The 24390-nt window shown below is 40.0% G+C and overlaps 1 protein-coding gene across 4 annotated transcripts in view; it reads left to right on the top strand.

Moving 5' to 3' along the window:
• The window catches only part of SMAP1 (small ArfGAP 1), a 149735-nt gene that overhangs the window by 60109 nt on the left and 65236 nt on the right, over nt 1-24390 (top strand). For 3 of the 4 annotated variants that reach the window (XM_060030389.1, XM_060030391.1, XM_060030392.1), the window contains exons 3-5: nt 4936-5021; nt 16155-16230; nt 23993-24073. In XM_060030389.1, coding sequence (XP_059886372.1) covers nt 4936-5021; nt 16155-16230; nt 23993-24073 — 243 coding nt within the window. The remainder of the gene's footprint in view (nt 1-4935; nt 5022-16154; nt 16231-23992; nt 24074-24390) is intronic. The other variant, XM_060030390.1, reaches the window with a different exon arrangement.

The raw sequence follows: 24390 nt of genomic DNA, 5'->3' as shown, positions 1-24390 counted from the left end.
ATGCTAATGTGTAAGATTCTATTGATTATTTTGACGTTTTGCATTTTTGCCATTGGGAATTTAGAAGATCTAATTGCCACATTGTAACCTAGTCATTTGCAAAAAAGCAATTAGTAATCTCAGTCCTTTGTTTTGTAGCTGTTATTCTTTTTTTCCACTTATTCCATTTTTAAAAATAGCCAGTAAACCCCAAAGGGCAAGTCAGTATACACATAAAAATTTATGAAAACTATGCAGATAGCTTCCTGAAACAGTCCATTAATGTGGGTTTCAGTTTGCTCATAAATGGTTGTTGCTGAGAGAGAGAAAGTACAGGAGACGCTCCAGGGACACTTGGGGTAGGTGCTGAGCAAAGGGGAGGGCGCACAAGGTGAAGGAGAGGGGAGGCCCAGGTGCCTGGCTCCTAAACACAGACCCAGGCCCTGGGCTGGACTGCGCTCGGTGTGCGGGCTAGGGCAAATAGGAGCAGCCTGCCCTGGAGTAGTGGCTTCACGTAGTTACATTCCACACCCCAGGAGTTTGGAAGGTTAAAGAAAAGAAAAAATGTGACAGATTTTATTCTCAGGAGAATGAATCATTGAGTTGGAACTTCTGGTGGCCTGTTACTTATCTTGTCTTTTATTATTTCCTGATATTGACAGTGACAAACTTGGGCACACTTTGTTTCTGTATGTTCCTGTTGCCTTTTATCTTTGCATTCATTTCATGGCCCTTTTTGCAGTAAAACTGTTTTTGTGTGCTGCTTAATTACCATGTTTTTCCACTGGAGATGCCCCATTGACATAAAACAATGCCTTTTTTTTTTTTAAACATACACAGTAGTGTTACATAAAAATAAAATTTCCTATTACATTTGTTTGCTTATTGATTATGCCTTTTAAAAATCTATTCCCACTTTTTTTTTTTTTTTTTAGTTTTTGGGTATGTTTATTAAATTACACAATCCAATAACTAAATGCCAATTAAAACTTTAAATTGACAACCTCAGTTCTCTTTAGTCTCTGTAAAACGTTAAAAAGTTTAGAACTCTTTTAGAATATAAGATTTATTGTTTTCTTTGTTTTTTTTTTTTTTTGTGGTATGCGGGCCTCTCACTGTTGTGGCCTCTCCCGTTGCGGAGCATAGGCTCCGGACGCGCAGGCTCAGCAGCCATGGCTCACGGGCCCAGCCGCTCCGCGGCATGTGGGATCTTCCCAGACCGGGTCACGAACCCGTGTCCCCTGCATTGGTAGGCGGACTCTCAACCGCTGCACTACCAGGGAAGCCCAGTTTTATTGTTTTTTAGTGCAAAAACTGAGACTGGGTGATATGTTGTCTACTTAGAAAGTTTCAGAAATAGAAATGCTTCATCTTCATTAGATTGTGATGACAATGTGTTTAGCCCATAGAGGCTTTTCAGCATTTTGATTCAAACAGTATTTTTAAAAATTGAATCTCAAGTGATGTGTGAGGCTTTGGGCAACTGTTGTTCTGTGTACTGGATTGTGGGGGAGAAACTGAAAGCACTCAGATTATGAGGACAAGTGCTTTTAATAGTGGGCTTTGGGATTCTTAAGTGTGTCCTATTATACCATTTCCAGGTGAAGCCTTGCTTTGCGGTTATAATGGTGGTGGTTTTGGATGAAGATCGTTCATTTATATACAATATAAAATTCATCTTTCTAGGACCATATAAAGTATAAAAGGAGGACAGATTGAATTTAATAGGCATAGTAAATAACAATTTTTAAATATGTCCTGCCTAAATGGCATTTATCATAACTGCGGAGTACACATTTCACTTATTCTTCAATATATTAATATATTTTTTCTTAAAGTAAAAATGAATGTTGACTTTGTATTTCATCTATTCTTACAATGGTTTGTCAAGAATATCAATACATTTCTGCTCACTGGGTGCTTGCCTTGTTTTTAAAAAATCAGTTTTGAGATGAAGTATAGTTTACTATGTAAATAAATATCTCTTTTAAAATATTTTTAAAACTCTGTAACTGATTCCTTGAATTACCCAGCAGGGAACCTCTTTGTGCTTGTTTCCTCATCTGTAAAATGAAAACTGAGCCGCTAAAGCAAAGAGCCTGGTGTTCATGAGCCCTGCGTGACATGGTCCCTAGTTCCATTGGCTGCAGCCTGAGGTGTCTAGACTGCCAGTGGCCGATGTTGGTTCTGTCGAGTTTAATTCTAATGGAGACTCCTGGGCCTGTTACTTAACATCTTGCAGCTTCAGTTTCCTTTCCTGTCAAATTAGGGTAATAATACCTAAATCAGGATTTTAAAAACTTTGAAATGGCATATATATAAGCAATTTATGTATTATAATATATATGCAATTTATATATTATATATAATACATCTAATTTATAATACTATATTATTTATATATATTAATAAGATATTGAGGCTAATGCTTGTTATTGTAGCTGTTAGGCTGTTTCATTATTTTCTTCTGCCAATTACCAGAATTTGCTCTTAAGTCCAATAGAAAAAATTTTCACGTGTTCTGTAGGGCCCTTGCCTGTAGTGTCTTGACACTCTGAGGACAGGTAGTTTGTACCACACTCCTATCACCTTCCAGGAATGCCAGCTCCTGTTGTTTTTTTCTCTTCACTCTAACCATCTCCAGTGGCTGAACCAGTTTCATCTCCACTAATCCTTTCATTGCAGACTTTCCTTCCACCCTACTCTGTTCTACTTTTTAGAAACTTAGAAATTATTTGAGCTTACTAGTGTCTTCCTTCTCCTTACAAAATGATCTCTCTACATCCGTGATGTTATTGAATCCTTGTTTCCCCCAGTCCCAGCTAACAGAGACACGCACACACACACGAGCACCTGCGTCAGGTCACTTTTTGGCAGTGGTCTGCTGTAGAAATGGCTCATAATTTCACATCACTTCTCCCTTTCAGATTTTATACCTTTTTTTCCTCCTGTCTAACTGTGATGGATAGCATCCGTAAAACAAAATTAAATAATTTGGTACAATGTACATGTATGCCTTGTTCTTAATTTTTTATTTTGCCAAAATAAAATATTAATGACCTATATTAAAGAGAATATTTATATAAAATGTATAGAGTCATATTTATTGAAATAAAATAATATCACTGATTGTAAGAAACAACTACATTTTATGGACTAATTAGAAAAAAATGATCACTTACAAGACACAATCAGTTGTAAGATGCATTTCTACTTCATGAATGTTATAATATGAAGAAAAATGTAACTTTGGATCAATGAGATATGGCAGGTATAGCAGATACTGTTTTTAGTCTTACTAAATTTTCTGTTAAAATTTTTATGTACTCTTGTTTGTGTGTTAGAAACTTCAGGTTTTCTTATTTTTGTAGTTTCTGTGAGCTGTATCTAAGTTACTTTTTGCTTCATTGCATATATTATGCACACTTTCTCTTGGTCTCGTTCTTTCCAAATATTTGATGCCTTTATGATGACGTGAGTTGGTCGTCTCTACTACTGAATTCCCATGTGCCCCTGCACAAAGAGGCGGCGTCATTGAATGCTTGCGATGGAAAACAGTCTTCCTTTTTTCAGGAAGGGTTAGCAGTCCTGAAAGTCTCTCCGCTCTTCTCCCCACTCAGAGGATTGTTCCCTAGCCCTCCTCACACTGACTGACTCCATGCTACTGTGCCTCATGACACGGGGGAGCCCTTGGCCTACTCTCTTCTCTCCAGAGCTAAATAGCAAAACATTTTCTTGTTTTTCAGCTTACTATCCCTTAATGTTTCCCAGCCCTTTATTACTTCACTTTCTCATCATCTCTAGAGGAATGACTTAGAAATCTCGTTTACCCTGAAAGAATTCTTATGTTGAGGTTGGGTGGTGTAGGTATCCAGAAATGGGTTTACATTAGTAGCTTGCATGACTTAGAACTCTCAGTTGGGAGAAAAGTCACTGTATTTTTTTATCTGAAGGAAGGTGGTTCTGTATCCCCTTGAGGGCTACAACCCAAGGATGACATCTAGTGATCTGTTAAGCCTGGATTGTCTTCTTAGGGACACGAGGTGGGGGGTGTGTGTTTAGGAAATCAGGGGAAAAAGGAATTTTAAAAGCAGATCTTTCAACCAGTTAAAACATTTTAGGGAACTTAAGCTCCCTGAAAATGATGTAAAATAGTGATAGAGTAATGTTTTGTTTGTAAATGTTAGTTCAGTTTCTAATGTAATAGAACATCCTGGAAGTACTCTTTGGTTAGTCCTTACTCATAGGTGATCCAGAAACTTAAGTTAATAATCATTTCAACCAGTTTAATTATCTTATGCCTCCTTAGCAATGTTTCTTACTCTTGGGGTTGATAGATTTTAGGGAGAGTCCTGTGAACTCCTGAACTTGTATGTAAAATTTGGCCATTAGGCACAGTTTTTTGGTAGCGAGAGGAGGATCCATAGCTTTTGGCAGAATCTTAAAGAGATTAATAACCCCAAAGAAGTGAATCCACTTCTGTTGTGTTCTAGGGCGGCCCTATTTCTGCCTCACTGCTCTCCATTGTGGCCTTGGTTGTAAATCATGAAAACCTCAGAGTATTTTGAAGCCTAAAACAAAGAAAATTTGATCTTGACTTATTTGCCTTAGAAATGGCAGTGTTGTTCAAGTGGTACATTTAAAACAATAGTAATACCACGAACTGCCAGGGAATCCACTTTTAGGAAGTAGTGAGTGTAAATGAAGGTGGTATTGTAGTCACGGAAAAAGACATTCAAAAACTGCAGATCCACGTATGTTGAAGACGTGTGAAGGATTAAAACTATGCTTCTGTTTTGAACTTGAGTAATTAATTTCATAGTTGTGATTTAAATTATTTTTCTAAAGGATATGTATTGGAAATGATAAATGTCTGGTGTTTGTATGTATGTGTGTATAGGAATTACTTTTTAATGTTTATATGAGTAATGAAAATATGTGATTTTTTTATTATAGTGCATGCAAGATATGGGAAATACTAAAGCAAGACTACTATATGAAGCCAATCTTCCAGAGAACTTTCGAAGACCACAGACAGATCAGTATCCTTTAACATTTCTTTATTGTGGGGTTTAAAAGAATCAGCTCATTTTTATAGTTCATATTTTAACTTTGTATTGAATATTTAGGAAGATATGACCTTTATCATACTGTTGGTCATGAAAAATAGAAATTGATTTGCCCTGAGCTATGCTTTGTATATGGTAAGTTTTTAATAGGAATCTGGTAATACATGATCTATATAGTATTTTTATGTAATTATTATTAAGTATAAAATATTATAACTGATTCCTCTTTTTTTTTTTTTTTTTTGCGGTATGTGGGCCTCTCACTGTTGTGGCCTCTCCTGTTGCGGAGCACAGGCTCCGGACGTGCAGGCTCAGCGGCCATGGCTCACGGGCCCAGCCGCTCCACGGCATGTGGGATCTTCCCGGACCAGGGCACGAACCCGCGTCCCCTGCATCGGCAGGCGGACTCTCAACCACTGTGCCACCAGGGAAGCCCCAAACTGATTCCTCTTGATTGATCTCCAACTCTTGATTGGAGCATATAGGTTGTTTATTACTTCAGACTATTATTAGAGGTTTGATTTGCGAGCATCTTGAGTACTTTTTGAAAAATCATTTCCAGAGAAGTTTCCTTTGAATATTTATTTATTTATTTGGCTGCATCAGGTCTTGGCTGCATCGGGTCTTCGTTGCGGCACTTGGGCTTCTCTCTAGTTTTGGCATGTGAGCTCTAGAGTGCACAGGCTCAGTAGTTGCAGCGCATGGGCTCTCTAGTTGTGGCGCATGGGCTTAGTGGCCCCATAGCATGTGGGATCTTAGTTCCCCGACCCTGGAGGAAGTCCCTGGAGGAATTTCCTTTGATCACCTTTATGTGGTAATTATGTTTATGTGAAGCAGTTGACAGACAAATCCCATACTTGGTGGACGTGGATGGTGGCAGGGATGTGGGGTCATTGTCACTGCTGACCTTCCGTGGGTCACAGGCTGCATGGCTCTCTCTGCTTTCACATCTGACCTAATGAATGAGGGGAATATTTTCTCACAGGCATTTTAGTGAGGATTTTTTTTTTCACATGTTAAAGAGAAATCGTTTGATTTTATAGAGTTCCTCGAACTCATATTGAAGTTTGAGAAAAAGCTCATCAGAATAAGATTATCTAATTGACTGTAGGTATATGTGATTTTATCCAAAGGTGATTTTTGTGATTTTGGCAATATAATGTAGTTTCTTAAAGATCAGTTGTATACTGGACTCTCCTGGTGATCCAGTGGTTAAGAATCTGCCTTCCAATGCAGGGGACACGGGTTCGATCCCTGGTCGGAGAACCAGGATACCACGTGCCGGGGTGGGGGGGCAACTAGGCCCGCGTGCCGCAACTACCAAGCCCGCGCACCACAACTAGAGAGCCTTGCGCCACAACTACCGAGCCCACGCGCCACAACTAGAGAGCCTGTGCACCACAACTACCAAGCCCGCGCTCCACAACTAGAGAGCCTGTGCGCCACAACTAGAGAGCCTTGCGCCACAAGTACCGAGCCCGTGTGCCACAACTAGAGAGCCCACGCACTATGCAGCTCTCACGCCACAACTAGAGAGCCCGCACACCACAACTACTGAGCCCGTGTGCCACAACTTGATAGAAACCCCCATGCTGCAAGGAAGAGCAGAGCCCATGCACCACAACGAAAGATCCCACATGCCTCAACTAAGACCTGACGCAGTCAAGTAAATAAATATTTAAAAAAAAATTATGTGTAGCTTAAAAAAAACAAAAAAAGAACAGGTACTACCCATGTGTATACTAAAACAGTTTGTGTGACCAAACAATGAAAAAAATTGATCTTTTCTCAGAGATACAGGCCATTATATATATATTTTTTCATATTTGTATAGAAACCTTTTGGGTTATACTCAAGAAGTTAGTATTTGTCCTGTTCTGTTTCTGCTTCCTCCACCTCCTTCCCACACATTTAGCAGTCTGATATCCCAGGCTATTTTTATTATAGCAAGATCCTGGGGTAGGAGTGGGTGGTACATTTCAGGCATAAAAAATTGTGTGAGCAGAAGTATGAAGGTGTGAGGACACTTGACATTTTAAAGTTTTGATATGACAAGATTTAAGTTTCGTGGGCCAGTGGCAGAAGAAGCTCATTTTTCCAGATTGTGAAGGGTTTTCAGTACCATATAGAGCAGCATATAGGTAGCATATAGAGCAGTACCTCATTTCATTGGCCCAAAGGATTGAAGGATTTGAAAAGCCATGAAGAATTTTGAGGCAGGAGAAACATTAGAAATATTAGCTTCTCCCACAAGGAAGATGAGTTGGAGGAGGTCGTGGAGTCACAGAGGGCATGTAGAATACTAGTACAGCCCTGAGGGGAGCAGTGATGAAGAGATGAATTACGTGGGAGACTTGAGAACAGGCAGGAGGGAATTGGGGAGACTGGAAGGGAACTGGGAAGGCAGGGGCAGTTGGATTAGGTTAAGATTGCCTGGGCTTCCCTGGTGGTGCAGTGGTTGAGAGTCCGCCTGCCGATGCAGGGGACGCGGGTTCGTGCCCCAGTCTGGGAAGATCCCACATGCCACGGAGTGGCTGGGCCCGTGAGCCATGGCCGCTGAGCCTGCGCGTCCAGAGCCTGTGCTCCGCAACGGGAGAGGCCACAACAGTGAGAGGCCCGCGTACCGCAAAAAAAAATTTTAAAAAAGAAAAAGATTGCCTTTGTTTCCAGGGAAGACACTGCAAGGACCCCAAGTTTCCTAGCTTGGCTAAGGTTCTGTGAGTGAGGTAAACTTCTTCATCGGGGAAGGAATTCAGTACCAGATGAAGGTGTAAGGGTTACAAATTGAAGACAGTGAGCCATCACTTTGGGCAGGATAAGGTGTCTGTGGGACGCATGCATGGAGATGCCCATCTAGAAGCTGGAAACAGGAGTCTGGACCCTAAAAGAAAGCAGGAAATGCAGTGTAGACAGGAGAGTCACTTAGCACGTAGGTGATAGAAAAATGCTTGCTAAAGTTGTGTTTACCTAGGGCAGTGGTCCTGTATTCTTTTTTAAATAAATATATTTATTTATTTATTTTTGGCCTCGGGTCTTCGTTGCTGCACGCGGGCTTTCTCATTGCGGAGAGAGGGGGCTACTTTCCGCTTCAGTGCGTGGGCACTTTTCTCATTGCGGGGGCTTCTCGTTGCGGAGCACGGGCTCTAGGCGTACGGGCTTCAGTAGTTGTGGCACGCGGGCTCAGGAGTTGGGGCTTGCGGGCTCTGGAGCACAGGCTCAGTAGTTGTGGCGCACGGGCTGAGTTGCTCTGTGGCATGTGGGATCTTCCAGGACTCGGGCTCGAACCAGTGTCCCCTGCATTGGCAGGCAAATTCTTAACCACTGCACCACCAGAGAAGTCCCTGGTCCTGTATTCTTTTTTGCGGTTTTATTGAGACTCTTGGGAATGCTGTTTTCCTTCTCCTCTGGAAAGTGAGGGCATAGGGCAGAATCCTGAGTAAGAGAGCATGGTGGAAGGAGATACCACAGAGCAAATAAACTGTGTTCCAGGTGGTTGTTACCACTGCTTGCAGGTTGTATTAGGTTATTCCTTTCTCTGCTTCTCACCCCCAAGCCTGAGTTAATGTATAAAATCCCTCAAATTGAAGAATCTCCCTTGTCTGGAAGTTTGTGTGTTGTGTGTGTGTGTGTGTTGGGGGTTGGTTTGGTTTGAATTGGGTTTTTGGACTTCTCTTGAACGTTAAGAGGGTAAATTACTTGAGGTTCTTGAGATTTGGGGTAGTGTCCTTTATGTGGTATCTGGTGGATGAATGTGGCTTCCAAGTTACTTAGTTCATCCCCATGATGCCGTGTTGCTTTGACAAAGCCCTGAAGGTATTCAGGGGAGGACAGGACCTCTGTGTCCCCTTACACTGCCCTCTTCTGTGTACCATTTGGTACACATTCGTAGGAATTCTGTTAAGTAATTACTATCCGTTTTATGGTGAACCTAATAGAAGTAAAGGATTAGTGAGATGGTGAGTTCTTTTTTCTGGTGTTTTTTGCTATGTCCTTAAATGTGTGGTCCTTATCTAAACATTTCAGGAGAGATGAGATTTTTGTAGTGAATTGATTGGTGTCTGGCATCAGTAAGTCCTTGACCTTTGACAAAGTGAGGGTGTGGCATTGGAAACAACTGCAGTAGCTTTCCTGCTCAGCGAGGGTTCACTGTGTGCCAAGCCCTGAGTTTGGCACTTTATGTACATTAGCTTTCTAAATTTTCAGAGCAACTCAGATAGAGCATAATATTTTTATCCTTGGCAGGCAAGGGGGTAGGGTTCTCAAAGAGCTGTTAAGAAACTTCCCAAAGCCTCCAGACTTTCCCTCGTGTGTAAGGACACTTGGATATTATTATACTTAATGATGATAGTCTGAGTAAAATCAGTGTTGTCACATTTGAGTCCTGGTGGGTGGCTTTTAAAAATAGATAGGCTTATAGTTTGGGACTCTTTGCAGCTAAGACCATAAGGTCTAGGTGAAAATGTCAGTTTTTGAGTACCTGGTATGATTCAGGTCAGGCTCTTAGATAATGTGTGTCTTTGCTACTGTTAGTTCAAGCATGTGTGTTTGATTTTTCAAACTAAATGTTACTTGTAAAGCATTTGCAAATTATGGTCATGTTCATATGAGGTGTTGACCTCTTGCTGTTTACAGAAAGATAATCTAAGGTTGTCAGAAACTAAAGAGGGATTTTGTCTAAAGACATTTGAGATAGATGACTACTAATGATAAGAGTATAAGATGACATCTCTTGGACCATGAGACCAGCTTCTATATCTAATGTAATACTATAGTCTTCAAAAATGTTTTTTACCAAAAAAACAAATGGTTCTGAAGAACCTAGGGGCAGGACAGGAATAAAGATGCAGACGTGGAGAATGGACTTGAGGACACAGGGAGGGGGAATGGTAAGCTGGGACAAAGTGAGAGAGTGGCATGGACTTACATGTACTACCAAATGTAAAACGGATAGCTAGTGGGAAGCAGCCGCATAACACAGGGAGATCAGCTCAGTGCTTTGTGACCACCTAGAGGGGTGGGATAGGGAGGGTGGGAGGGAGACGCAAGAGGGAGGAGATATGGGGATATATGTATACGTATAGCTGATTCACTTTGTTATACAACAGAAACTTAACACAACATTGTAAAGCAATTATACTCCAACAAAGGTGTTAAAAATGTTTTTTACCTTAGTTATTACAGCTACGTCACTTTTATCCCTTCTTTTAATTATGAAACACTGTGATTTGGAGCTATTATTAGGGAGACGAGTAAAACCAGTCCCCTTTTTTTCTTTATTTCATCAATCATTCTAAAGCTCAGTGCTCTTTGAGAAGCCTAACATCTCTGCACTTTTACTGATTTAAATATAGTTGTCTCATCCTTAGAGGCAAGTAAAACTCACATAATATGGGACCTCACTGCATTCTTAACAAGATTTGTTACTTTTTAAAAGCTTTGCAATTTACAAAAGTTAGGCAGAAGCTGCTGTGAAAGTGTAATTTCTCATGTGGCCTGTGGTTAATTCTACGCGGCATGTACGAGTGCATGACAGGCGATAAAGCTTTACATTAAAGATTTTCATTAGGATCTTTCGTCTTATCTGATAACTTTAATTACCTCAGTTCCATGAGTTCTGGTGTGCACCAGAGCTCATCAGCGGTGATTCTCCGTGGAGCTTTTGAAAATTCTACTGCTATCCGTGTTGTGTGTCTGGAACTGGAACATTTTGTTCTTGGGAATAGATATTAATTTGTATTTTAAGTGACATCTTTAAAGAAAGGAAAAATCTTAAAATACAAATAAATACATGTGAAAAGATAAAACACATAGTGATGTGAACATTTTTCTGGACTTCTGTAGTGCTTGCTGTCTGTTAGTTTTGAGGATTGGGACAGTGAAGGGTGCCGTGCTGAGTGTTTTGTGACCAAAGGCGTGGCGGGTATTCTGGGGTATTTCGTTGTTTGTGTACTAAGTCCCAAATCAGCCACCTAAACTTGCGTTGTCGTTGGTATATTCCTTACCTTGATTTGCTGAAAATATTACTGTTCTATTTCTTTTTGTGGGGGAGGAGTTGTATTATTGATCTCTGTCAGTAATAAGTCCTTTTGTCTCAAATGGCAGCTGGATGCTGGAAAATGAAGATAAGTATTCCCTGATCTTCAAATTTATTGGTTCTTTTGTTGCTGCTTCTCATTTGCTCATCTGTTTAAAGTTGATGATAGGCACGCCATCTTAGCCTTGGCTCAGCAGTTTTCTGTTTCCCCCTCTGCTGTGGGCCCTGTGTTTAAAAGAGCTGCCTGTCAGAGCATGGTGATTGATAATAAGAGCTGAGGGTTAAACAGTAGTCACTCTGTCCCCCACTGCTCTTAGGTCTTTCCACACACTAGCGTGTTTAATCCTGCGAGGTGAGTCTTGGTGTTATCGCCATTTTAAAGGTGAGGAAACTGACACCAAGTTATACAAAAATAAAAGCTAACTTCATTTATGCTTACTGTTTGTTAGGTACTATGCTGAGGGCTTTATCTATATTATCCACAAAACCGTCAACAACTTGGTAAGATATGGAGTATTATTGTCATTTTCACTACTGGTACCAGAAATGAGGGTATGCATTGGAGACCATCTTCCTTGAGAATTAGTGCTATAGTCAGCATATAATGCAAAATTATTGTCAAATTTCCCTTGAAAATCCCTTACATTGTCTACAGTGGCAGTTTGCAGACACAGAGATCCTCTATAAATCCAACTGGGCTGTTCTTGGCCCACTAGAGTTGGAATAGAATTCAAGCATCAGCGACTACAGGCCCATGAGCCAACTCCTGTTTTTGTAAATAAAGTTTTATTAGAACATATCCATACCCATCCATTTATCAGTTTTCTGTGGCTACTTTGGAGCTACAAATGCAGAAGTGAGTAGTTGCAGCATAGACCAACTGACCCACAGAACCTAAAATATTTACTATATGGCCCTTTAAGAAAAAGTTTGCTGACCCCGGGAATAAATCAGCGTTTCTTTAGGTGAATTAACAGTGAAGAATTGGCTTGCTTTTGGGAAGTTTTACAAAAATACATGAGGACCATGTGATACATTCTTGGCCTAAGAGGCCATGTAGGGCCTGAGAGCATCCAAGGATGTGGCATGTGCCCGGAATCACAGTTCTTCTCAGGTGACTCCACTGAGTTTTAAAAGTTCACTTTGTGGTGTGCTTTGTTTTTTAAAAAGCAATGTTTTATGTTAATAATGAGGAATATCCTAGTACATCGTCCTATCTTGATGCTTTAATTTTTTTATGTCCTTGAAAAACAGATCAGCTTTCATCTCACATTAAGTTTTTAAAATTACTTACTGCTTAGATAATTTCTGATAGGGTTTCTTTTTTAATATCATAAACAGTAACCAGACTCAGCTATATTTGAATTATTTATTTAAAATACACTAAGTATAAATTAAGATTTCACGGATATCTGTCATTTCTGAAAATTCACACAACATATCATTTCATCAGATGTTAGTATTGTTTTTCACTACAAAAGATTGTATACTTAAAATGTTTGCCTTTTTCAAATCGATATTTATAAAACCATCATAGTTTTCAATATTTTAGTTTTACAGTGGTTAAATTATTTTATATACTTTATTTTTAATCTTAATGATTAGTTTCCTAAAACTAAATTTTGGTCATAAACAACAATCTTTCCTTTGTCATAAACATTTCATAAATGAGAGTATTAAAATCTTTCCAGGCTTTAATATGTACTACACTTGAGGGACTTCCCTGGTGGTCCAGTGGCTAAGACTCCGTGCTCCCAATGCAGGGGACCCGGGTTCGATCTCTGGTCCGGGAACTGGATCCCACGTGCATGCCGCAACTAAGAGTCCACATGCCACAACTAAGATCCTGCATGCTGCAACTAAGACCCAGTGCAGCCAAAATAAATGAATAAATATTAAAAAAATATGTAGTACACTTTAAACAATATCCAAAATAGACTGTTGTTTCTATCTTTAAGGAGGAAAAATATCAGTGTTGTTCACCTCCCAGATATTTAAACATAAAAATTATACTTTAAGAATTTAGGGGCTTCCCTGCTGGCACAGTGGTTGAGAATCCACCTGCCAATGCAGGGGACACGGGTTTGAGCCCTGGTCCGGGAAGATCCCACATGCTGCGGAGCAAGTAGGCCCGTGAGCCACAACTACTGAGCCTGCGCATCTGGAGCCTGTGCTCCGCAACAAGAGAGGCCGCGATAGTGAGAGGCCTGCACACCGTGATGAAGAGTGGCCCTCACTTGCCACAACTAGAGGAAGCCCTTGTACCGAAATGAAGACCCAACACAGCCAAAAATATATAAATAAATAAATTTAAAAAAATAAAGAATTTAGATTTCCAAAATTTTCTTAGTTAAGAAATAACTATATGCATATTATATGTAATATTTATATCTAGAAATAAATATAATTACTGTTTTTAAAATAGTATACAGTTTTTAAAAACAGTAAACATATTTCCTATCATCTAGAGTGGAAATGACATCAGTCTAAGTAAATTCTATTTTCTCTTCCCTGTTGTGGTGGTAAATAGTTGTCTCTGCAGTGAAAGTTGCTCAATACACCACATTCACACACCTCATCCAAAGGGCCTCTCTTTTTGATTGTTTCGTTTTTTCCTGTTAGAAAACTAGAATAATGTAATATTGAACATGGATTTACAGTCATGTGCGAACTTAACATTTAGCTTATTTACATGTGAAATAGTTGGAATAAATAACATTCTTGCATTTTATGAAAATCTTGGGGTGTTTTGGTAATTTTTTGGTACTGGCTGCCAAAATGTTCACATATCTAAATAAATAATCAGCCTCTGACAGCTCTGGGGCCTTTCACTTGAAAGGGTCTCCAAGGCTACCTTGAAAATAAAAGGCACTCTCCACATTTGACCTTCTTCTCTAGATTTGAAAGCATTTGTTATCATTAGCAGAAATAAATGACTGATTCACAAATGAACTTGTGATGACCAGTAACATTCTGAAAAAAGTGGAAGTCAGACATTCTGGTTTCGAATCATCACAACTCTCCCTTCCTTGTACTGTAGAATCCCAGAGAACTTCTTAAACTTTCTGTGCCTGGTTTTAGTTGTAAAATGGCACCTACCTCATAGTTTACGAGGACAAAAGGAGATAAAGTACCTTTCACATACTCAGTTTATAAAAATCCATCTTTAAAAATGGCTTTCAATTATTCAGCTTACTTAATAAATTGAACGTTTAGATTTTCTGTCTTACTTGCCCTCCCTGGCCCCCTTGGAGTGCTTTCTTTTAATACCCACTGTATAGTTGTCTGTCAACTCTTTCTATTACCTATGGCCTCAACTGTCAATTTAAAGAGCTTTTATTAATTTCTAATAAGGAGCTTTTGACTGAAAATATATTGTTTTACTGCTTCAGGTAACTTCTCTTTGAACAGGATGTCTTAACCTGGGGATCCACAGAGAGATTGTATTTCAGTGTAATTCATTTCCTTTGTAATTCTATGTATTTTATTTTATGCATTTTTTTAAGGTTTTTTTTTTAAGTGCATTCTTTTTAAAAAAATTAATTTATATTTTGGCTGCGTTGGGTCTTCGTTGCTATACGTGAGCTTTCTCTAGTTGTGGCGAGCGGGGGCTACTCTTCGTTGTGGTGTGTGGGCTTCTCATTGCGGTGGCTTCTCTTGTTGCGGAGCATGGGCTCTAGGCGTGCTGGCTTCAGTATTTGTGGCACGTGGGCTCAGTAGTTGTGGCTCAGGGGCTCTAGAGCACAGGCTCAGTAGTTGCGGCACACGGACATAGTTGCTCCGTGGCATGTGGGATCTTCCCGGAGCAGGGCTTGAACCCGTGTCCCCCTGCATTGGCAGGCGGATTCTTAACCACTGCGCCACCAGGGAAGTCCCTTTTTTTAAGGCTTTTGTTTTTATTAAGTCAGTGCCCAATTTACACTATTTTATGCATTTAAAAGCACTATCTCCACAGGCTTTACTGGACTATCAAAGAGGTTCATGGTACTAAAAAATTAAAAAGTTACAAATCCCTGATGGAAGAAGTTCCATTTTAGTAGAATATGGTAAAGACATGGTTGTTGGACTGCTAAGAGAAGTCATCTCTGTAAGATAACTCAGGGCTATTGGATCCCACTAGAAATGACTCATCTATCAACAGGTAGGGCTGGTCCCCCCAACTTCAGAAAATTGAATAGTTCTCACCTTGGTTTTAGCTTCTTGACTTCTCCGTATCTAGAACCTTTGCAGGAAAAAAAATAGCCACCGTTTTTCTAATATACAGAGAATCTTCTCTGATACAATCAGAGGCAGCCATGTATGGTGGAAGGGACATAAGTATTGAAATCACAATTGTTTAGTCTTTCCAAGTTGCTGATTCTTCATCTATGATGTGGAAATTATAATATGCACATTACTGTGTTGAGGAAGGATTAAAGGAAAAAACTATGGACAGGGACTTCCCTGGGCACAGTGGTTAAGAATCCACCTGCCAATGCAGGGGACACGGGTTTGAGCCCTGGTCCGGGAAGATCCCACATGCTGTGGAGCAGTTAAGCCCGTGTGCCACAGCTACTGAAGCCCACGCACCTAGAGCCCGTTTTCCACAATGAAGAGAAACCCCCACTTGCTGCAACTAGAGAAAGCCCGCATGCAGCAACGAAGACCCAACACAGCCAAAAAAAAAAAAAAAAAAAACAGAAAAAAACTATGGACAGCACACAGTGTCTGGTGCGCTGTGGTTGCTGCATGGGCGTTAGTTTCTTTACTTACACTGAGAATCCAAAATGAACATGAAGTGAATTTAGAGCTGAGTCAGGGTAGAGGGCTGTGGAGCGTGATGGAATTGAGAAATGTGGTTACTTTTCTTTTTAGAATCGGGTTGAGTGGGGAAAATTTCCTGAAAGAGATAGACTCTTTGGCAGAAAGAAAAGTAGGTTGCAGAATTTAGTTGCAGAAATAGTGTGTGAGTAAAATACAGCCCGGAGAGTAGGAAAATTGAATTTAAAGTCCAGGCTTTGTGGAGACGAATGAATAAAGGGGAGTGTACATGTCACTGAACTCATGCTTTTCCTTAAGTTATCTGTTTTCAGAGCAGTGGAATTTTTCATCAGAGATAAATATGAAAAGAAGAAATACTACGATAAAAATGCTATAGCTATTACAAATGTAAGTAAAATCTTCATCTCTATTGCCAATTGATGCTTGTTGAGTAGATGTGGAACTTTTAACATACGATACAGCTCTGTTTATTTATTGTGAAAATGTGCTAGTTACATACTTAAAAAATTTGAATATTGGAAGTTTTTGTCATATAATGTTAATGAGCTTTCACAAAGCAGGACCCTTGATTCAGAAAGGAGCGTATTCTATGTAAGAGTCTGATAACTGCTTAAATGGCATTTAATTAATTTTTTTTTTGAAATTTGCAAAAAGATAAAGTCACTAATTGAAAAATGGAGGAGAGAGAATTGTTTTTACTAGATTCGGGAAATGAACAAAAAAGGAAAATCTGTCTTCTTTTAAGGGCTTTGGTGGATCTGTCCAGATATAAGTTTATTAAAACATGGCATTTTCATTGGTTATTATCAAGTATTATCAAGTAATAGTTGAGACCTTACTGTAGTGATCCAAATATGTTATATCACTGATCCTTTTTAAGTTTTTCTTTCTGATTAAATTTTCCTATCCCAGTTAAATGCTGTTTAAGGCTAATTATCTTTAGGGCTGTAGTCATTTTTTAAGTCTTTGATTCCTAGATTAATAATAAAGCTATAAGCCAGTTAATTGTGTGGCTAATTCATCTGTCACGCAATTTAGAGACAATAATTTCCTCTCATTTTGCATATAAGCTGGTTTTCCTTTTCAGTCCGTATGGAGAAGCAGTATACTAAAAAATTCAACCAAATACTAACAAAGTAAGGATATTGTAATACATGGTCTCTGACCATTAAAAAAAATCTTCTAAAACAATGTTTAAAGTATGATTAATGTATATTTTGGAGCAAAGGTACCCTTGATAGAGTTTAGGCTGCATTTACAGTGGGTGTAGGAGAGGAAATCTCTTGAAAAATCAGTAAAAATTGACAATATTGAGAGTGATGCTTATCACATCCATGAAATTAAGTTTACTTACAGCATTGTGGGGAAAAAAGGACAAACTTTAAAGCATAAGTAATATATTTTTATATGGAATTCTAAGAAATCATTTTAAAATACAGGGTGTGTAAACCAGGGGTGGGAATTTTGGTGGCCACCTTAGAATTCTCCCGCCACGGGGACGCAGAATGAGTCTGCCCTCCTTGGTATTCCTTAATGAATGAGTGATAGGGGACATTTGAAAAACTGAGTACAGAAATTGTCCTGTCTGTCCGCCCCTCACTCCCCGTAAGTAGTGGTGCAGCATAGCTGGCAACACTGATCAGGTGAGTTCTTAGGAGATCTAGCAGGTATCGAGCAGATGAGGTTGAGCTCTGCCATGTTGTTTGCCCTTTTCCAGCAGCAACTTTTCTCTGTTCCCCTCTCCCCCCTCGCTCTTCCTCTTCTCCCCTCTCCCCCGCCTCTTCTTTCCCTCCCCACCACCCCCTCGCTTCCCCCACCACATACTTCCATCCTCACGTGATTCATTTGCTATTATAGTCATCAAAAAGAAAATCTGTTGCACCAGGAAAATGTATAGGTAACTCTAACTATTTAATCCTTACCCCTGACTGGCTCAGTTTTGTCTTGGAAAAACAGCTAATAGTTGCTGGGAGTTGGTAGCTTTAAAATGAGCACTCACTTGTTCTTGTTTCAGTTTATCTTACATATTTCTTGCCTCCTTTGCCACTTCTCATCCCTCACAAGTAGCCTCTTGAATGCAGTTAGAGTACATGCTTGAGTTTGCATCACACAAAGGTTTTAATTCTCCAGTCTGAATTTCACATGAAATTACTATTCCAATCAGTTGCCATATAATTGAGTATTATATAAAAGTTTAAAAACAGGAAAACTTTCACTTATTTTGTTTTCTATGTGTGTATCTATATATGTATAAAGACTAGTATTTAGCACAACAAAAGTAAAATTAAATCCGTTATTTCAACTTAGAAATTGTGGAAACAATGTTTCTGTACTGTATTATAATAAAAGAGCTAGCACTAGTAATTTCATTAAGCTCTGTTTACAGTTAACTGGTGATTATATAATTCATTAATATAAATGAGCAATAATTTTAAGACAGTGTGAATTGCAATAAATTTTAAGATGTCCTTCCTGATAGGGATGAGAAACTTAGATGATGAATGATCAGGTGGTGATTTAAGATTACCCTGAAATAGCAGTTTCAAGTTGGGCTTTTGTTGTTGTTGTTACTTCTTCTTGTTACAGTTTTAGTTTCCTCTTCTGTGGAATAGGGATGATCACGGCATCCACTTTTGACAGTATTCTTATGGGAGTTAAATAAGGTAGGGCCCACTGCATTTCTGTTGTGTGCCTGGCACAGGAGCGCTTAACACATCGGAGCTCCTGGGAGGAGCGCCTGGCGGGGAGGGAGGGGGGCAGGAGCAAAGGGGCCCAAGCGCAGGGGCGGGTGGGGCTAGAAACCGCCGGGCTCACACGCTGCCCAGAGGCTGTATCTCATTGGCACCACTGACTTGAGTTCTGTCGGATTAATACTGCCACGTTTCAGTCAGCCCTTTTTAAATTGTGGGCTGCCAGGCGACTGATGTGGCATTTACAGGACTTCTATTTGAAATTTCTCCAGAATTCTGCATTTCTTAGTGACTTATCCAATGATTTTAAAGTTAGCGTATTAAAATTCAGGCTTCCTCTACATATCTGGTGGCTATGGTTACTGAGTTAAGCTTGTCAAAAGTCTTTTAACTCTCCTACTGACGCGTTTAATCGATGGTTTCTTTTGTATGACTTTAGTTCAGTAAATGTATTTTCAGCTTTTGTACCTAACACATACCATGGAAGGTAATTTGCTTTGGAAACTATATTTTTTAAATGATTTCTCAACTCCTGAAAAAGTAAAGCTTCACAGTGTATTGAAAGGTCATGAGACAGCCCATTTGAGAACTGCCGTGATCAAATCTTCACTTGGAAAATATATTCAAGAATTTCCAAAATGGGTTTGAAGTGATGTATTGCTTACAGTTAATCCATAAGGTATTTTTTAGCATTTTGAGGCACCAGATTTTTATTATATAACATTATTCTGTCAAAAAGGGTGAGAGAGTAAGAAGAAAAAATCATCAAGAAAATAATGTGATCTTTTCTTGAAAAGATAGATGAGCATTTTGCCTTACCACCTTCAACTAATTGTACTGGTATTTTTAGAATACTTGATACTTTTTCACCTTATCCTGGAACGTGGTAGTTGGAAACCTGTTTTACCAGGTCAGTTTTCCTTCTGCAGTAGGTGCGTTTGTACACTTGGATTACTCTGGGAGTTTCTTCGGTGGTGGCCTAGAGAAGAACCTCTGGTCTTAAGAATAATTGAAGGGAGGACGTTAGCTCCTATTCCCGAAGGAGATCTTTACTGAGTTCCCACTTCGTGTTCTCTCATGGCTGGGGGTGGGGGAGAGAAGGGTGGGGAATAGAGGGACAGTAAAGCATGACGATTGCCTTTGCCAGCGCCATTTTCAAGGTCAAAGTCTTGTCCCCTCTCTCTATAAAAGTACTGGAATCCAGTGAAATGGAATTATCATCTAGTTACAAAATAAATTCTGAATTTGACAATGAGTGTATTGGGTTGGCCAAAAGTGCCTTCAGTTTTTAAGTAAAAGTAAAAGACACATTTTTCATTTTCACCAAGAACTTTATTGAACAACGTATTCACCCTTCTTTTCCACTACCTTCTGCCATTTTTCAGGCAACTTCATAATTCCATCTTCCCAAAACTTTTTATCTTTTTGAGCAAAGAACTGTTCCAGATGCCTTTTACAGTCTTCCAGGGAATTGATTTTTTCCATTAAGAGGATTTTGTAAAGACTGAAATAAATGGAAATCCGAAGGTTCAATGTCTGGTGAATACAGTGGATGAATCAGAACTTCCCAGCCAAGCTGTAACAGTTTTTGCCTGGTCATCAAAGAGACGTGGTCTTGTGTTATCCTGGTGGAAGATTATGCGTTTTCTGTTGACTAATTCTGGACGCTTTTCATTGAGTGCTGCTTTCAGTTGGTCTCATTCGGAGCCGTTGGAATTAACCTTTTGATTTTCCGGAAGGAGCTCGTAATAGAGGACTCCCTTCCAATCCCACCATATACACAACATCACCTTCTTTGGATGAAGACCGGCCTTTGATGTGGTTGTTGGTGGTTCATTTCCCTTGCCCTACGCTCTCTTCCGTTCCACATTATTGTACAGTATCCACTTTTTATCGCCCATCACAATTTGTTTTAAAAACGGAACATTTTCATTACGTTTCATTAGGGAATGGCACACAGAAATATGGTCAAGAAGGTTTTCTTCCATTAACACGTGGAACCCAAGCATCAAAGCGATGAACATAACCAAGCTGGTGCAGATGATTTTCGACGCTTGATTTGGATATTTTGAGTATGTCGGCTGTCTCCCGCTTGGTGTAATGTTGGTTGTTCTCAATTAATGTCTCGATTTGATTGCTGTCAACTTCAACTGTTCCACCCAACCGTGGAGCATCGTCCAGCGAGAAATCTCCAGCATGAAATTTCACAAACCACTACTGACATGTTCAGTCAGTCACAGCACCTTCTCCATACACTGCACAAATCTTTTTTTGTGTTTCAGTTGCGTTTTCACCTTTCTTGAAATAATAAAGCATAATGTGCCGAAAGGATGCTTTTTTTCTTCCATCTTCAGTATTAAAATGGTTACGCAAAAGTTCACCAATTTTGATGTTTTTTTAAATGCACACTGATGTGACAGCTGTCACAGTACAATCTAACAAAATTGTTTTGAATGAAGTTAAAGACAACTAAGTGCTACTAGAGCCGTCTTGGAGAAAAAACTGAACGAACCTTTTGGCCACCCCAACAGATAACTTGCATAAGATTTCAGAGAAGCGCGTGAGCAAGCCAGTGCCCTTTCAGAGGACAGTGAGAACTGCTGATGTGGGGCCTCCTCTTGCTTGTGCCTCTGAGATGCTCTCATCCTCCTGTTTCCTTTTCGTCAATTAAAAAAAATTTATTGAGACCTGTTGAATGTCACATGCTGGAGATGGTGAACAGAAGAGAAACAACGTCTGTCTCAGAGAACTTCAGATGAACGAAGAATACCGATAACGAATGGCCTCTGTACTGGACATCACATGATCATGTCTGCCAGAGGGAAGCGTTGTAGGAGACTGGAGGATGAAGGGACACTTCCTGGAGGAGGCCATGTCAGGACGGGTGGGACCCGCTGGGAGCATGGGTGCTTCCAGCAGAGGAAGCAGCAGGAGCCGAGACCCCTGGAGGCTGGGGCAGAGACTGGAGCGCTGGCACCAGAGGAGTCGCGTGTGGCTAGATGCCTGGTCGCAGGTCAGGGAAGGCAGGGACAGGCAGAGGACCTGTGGTCTGGTTAAGGGGTTTAGACTCTGGCCTTGTATAATGTGTGTGAACTGTTCAAGCCTCCTAAGTAGGGCTAGGTGCTGATCACCTTTGCACCTGCTATCGTCACAGTTTGTAGAAGAGCAAGACCTGGGCAAGGCGACCCGTGAGGAGTGCTCATCCAGGCGCTGGAGGCCGGCAGGTCCCTGCTGGTGGTCAGTGCAGGGGTGGTGGGCAGCACTTGTAGAGATTTGGAAGGAACACATGAGCGCCTGGTTTTTCTTGCCTCTGCGTTTTTTTCTTTCCTCCCCCCACCTGCCTTTTGCTTCTCCCCCATCTCTCTGTTCTGTCGTGTCTCTTGCTTCCAGCTGAAGCAAGACGTGTAGACTCTAGTTCTTCATTCCTTGCTCGCATGATGGGGCTTACCCCGCTCATCGACTTTTTAAAAAATCAATGTTACTGAGGTAGAATTTACATACAATACAAGGCAGACAGTTTAAGTTATAGTTCAATGAGTTTCGGAAAATAAATACTCTATGTAAGCACGACCACAGTTGATTGGCACGTAGACCCTTTCCTTCACTCCAGAAGGTCGCTTTGTGCCCCTGGCCTCCCACCCCTGGCCCAGGTAGCCACTGGTCTGCTCTTTATCACGGTAGATTGTACCTGTCTCTGCTGGAGCTTCATATGAATGGTATCATACCCTGTTTACTCTTTGATGTCTGGGTTCTTTCAGCATGTTTCTGAAATTCACCCCTGATTTCATGTGTACTATTAGACCATCCCTTTTTTATTGGCTGATAGTAGTTTGATTTATGGGTACACCAGTCTGTTCACATTCACCTGTGGATTTGTCCATTGACTTTTCAGATGTGTACCCTACTGAACAAGCATCTCTGTTTTTTCCTAGCTGGAACGTAGTATTAATGCTTTTTTATTTTTGCATTAAAATGCTTTGTTAAATGACTGATATTTATTGAATAGTCTTATGTTGCTCCTTCTGAATTTTAAAAGTGGCCAAATCAGTTTATCATCCTCTGGAAAGGACAGCAAGCACTTTTACAGTAACACTCGACATATTAAGTGTCCCTATTCCTCTCTTACATTTTTATGTTCAGCTTTTACATGAATTTGGGCAAAACTGGTCTTTATGATACAGGTTATTATCTTAAGTGATTTTATGTGCTTTTTCTAATCTCTTGTTTTCTACATAGCTCTAGCAAGTAAATGTCCAGTGGGATAAACCAGCTTTGAAGCTGCGCTTTAAGGCACAATTTGTCTTTTTTAATATTTTCTTCTACGTGTAATTTCAGTCAGTCGTTACTGAATGGCTAGTTTGCATACTTTTAGCAGAGCTAACAGTGTGCCAGGGGAAAACGCCCCTAAAGATTATGGGCTTGGGTTGTGAGTCAAGAATTGCAGCTGTAACTAACTCAGTAACAAGCAGATTCGAATGAGGACTTGTCATCTCACACTGTTATTTTGACATCATAATGACCTTTCTATAATCGCACCTTTTATTTTTAAAGATTCCTCGTAGGCACTGTTGGTATGGTAGGGCAATATAGAGATGTCAGTTTTATGGCTCCAAAGATCTACTACGTATTTTGTAAACGTATTTCAGTTATATTTTGGCAGTGAAGAGGGCAGGAAGATAACACTTACTTTAAAGCGATGAACCACGCATGTAGGAATTGGGTAGGCAGATGTGTGAAAAGGCTTTTAGACGAAATTGTCTCCATGTATAAATTGCCTTTGCTGCATATGTAACTGTCTCATACATATGAGCTTTGGGGTAATTCAGCCAGGGCAGCCCTGGTGATGGTGTGTGTGTGCACGGAGCTTAAGGAAGTGTAGGAGTGGCTTCACGATAAGTCTTGTCTGCTGCTCAGCTGTTATGCTCCATTAATCCACTGTTTTTTCTCCCATCCTTCTTTCTGTTTTCTTAAACAGTTGATTAAAACTTGAGTTGACTTTTACTGTTTCAGCTCTGTGTTATTTTCCATTCTTGAAGCAGTTACGGTAAGAACGAGAACTCGCTCGTGCTCTCCGGCCACTTGGAACGGTGTGTCTTCGCTTCAGAGCATGAGCACCTTGGCAGTAGCGCTGATGGAAAGGGAACCGCCAGTGACGCTTAGTTGTTCTTCACGTACTTTGCGGGGGGATGATCTTGTCTGAGTGCATTTTATATTTATGTCATAGTGAAATCCATTTTAAATCGTACACTCTTCTGTAGTAAGTACTTTTACTTATAGAAATTCCACATGGAAGCATTTAGAAAGCAAGACTTTTCTCTTGATGCATTATTTTCATTTAACATACCTCTGAGTGCTTCTGTATCTCTGAAATACACGAGTGTGTGTTTCTTTCCTGTGCCTATAATTCTGATTGTCTTCTTTTTGTTTTTTTCTCCTGACTTTCCATCTGCATTCCACAGATTTCCTCCTCTGATGCTCCTCTTCAGCCTTTGGTATCCTCTCCTTCTCTACAAGCTGCTGTTGAGAAGAACAAATTGGAGGTATGGTAGTAGTGTTCTAGCTATAGCCTCATTCCATAGCGCTCGGTGGTAAATGTGCCATCGTTTGGGATGCTGTAATAGTTGTTTATGTCTTGAACGGTCGCCAGTGTTAAAAATGTTAAATACAACAAGAATACTTTTCTATGCCACAGGTAGGATCACAGGGTTTTAATCTGCATTTAATTTCAGAATGACTAATTTATTGTTACCGTAGATATATCTCAGCATTTAATAAGTAATTAGTTTTTTGTTGTTTCCATTACCACTTTATGCTTAAAGGAGCTTTTCTGTAGTTGCTCTTGAATTCTTTGATTTAT

This window comes from Delphinus delphis, chromosome 14, assembly GCF_949987515.2.
Source record: "Delphinus delphis chromosome 14, mDelDel1.2, whole genome shotgun sequence".
NCBI classification, from domain to species: Eukaryota; Metazoa; Chordata; class Mammalia; order Artiodactyla; family Delphinidae; genus Delphinus; species Delphinus delphis.
Note: the sequence above shows the minus strand (reverse complement) of the source record. Positions and strands in the feature narration are given on the sequence as shown.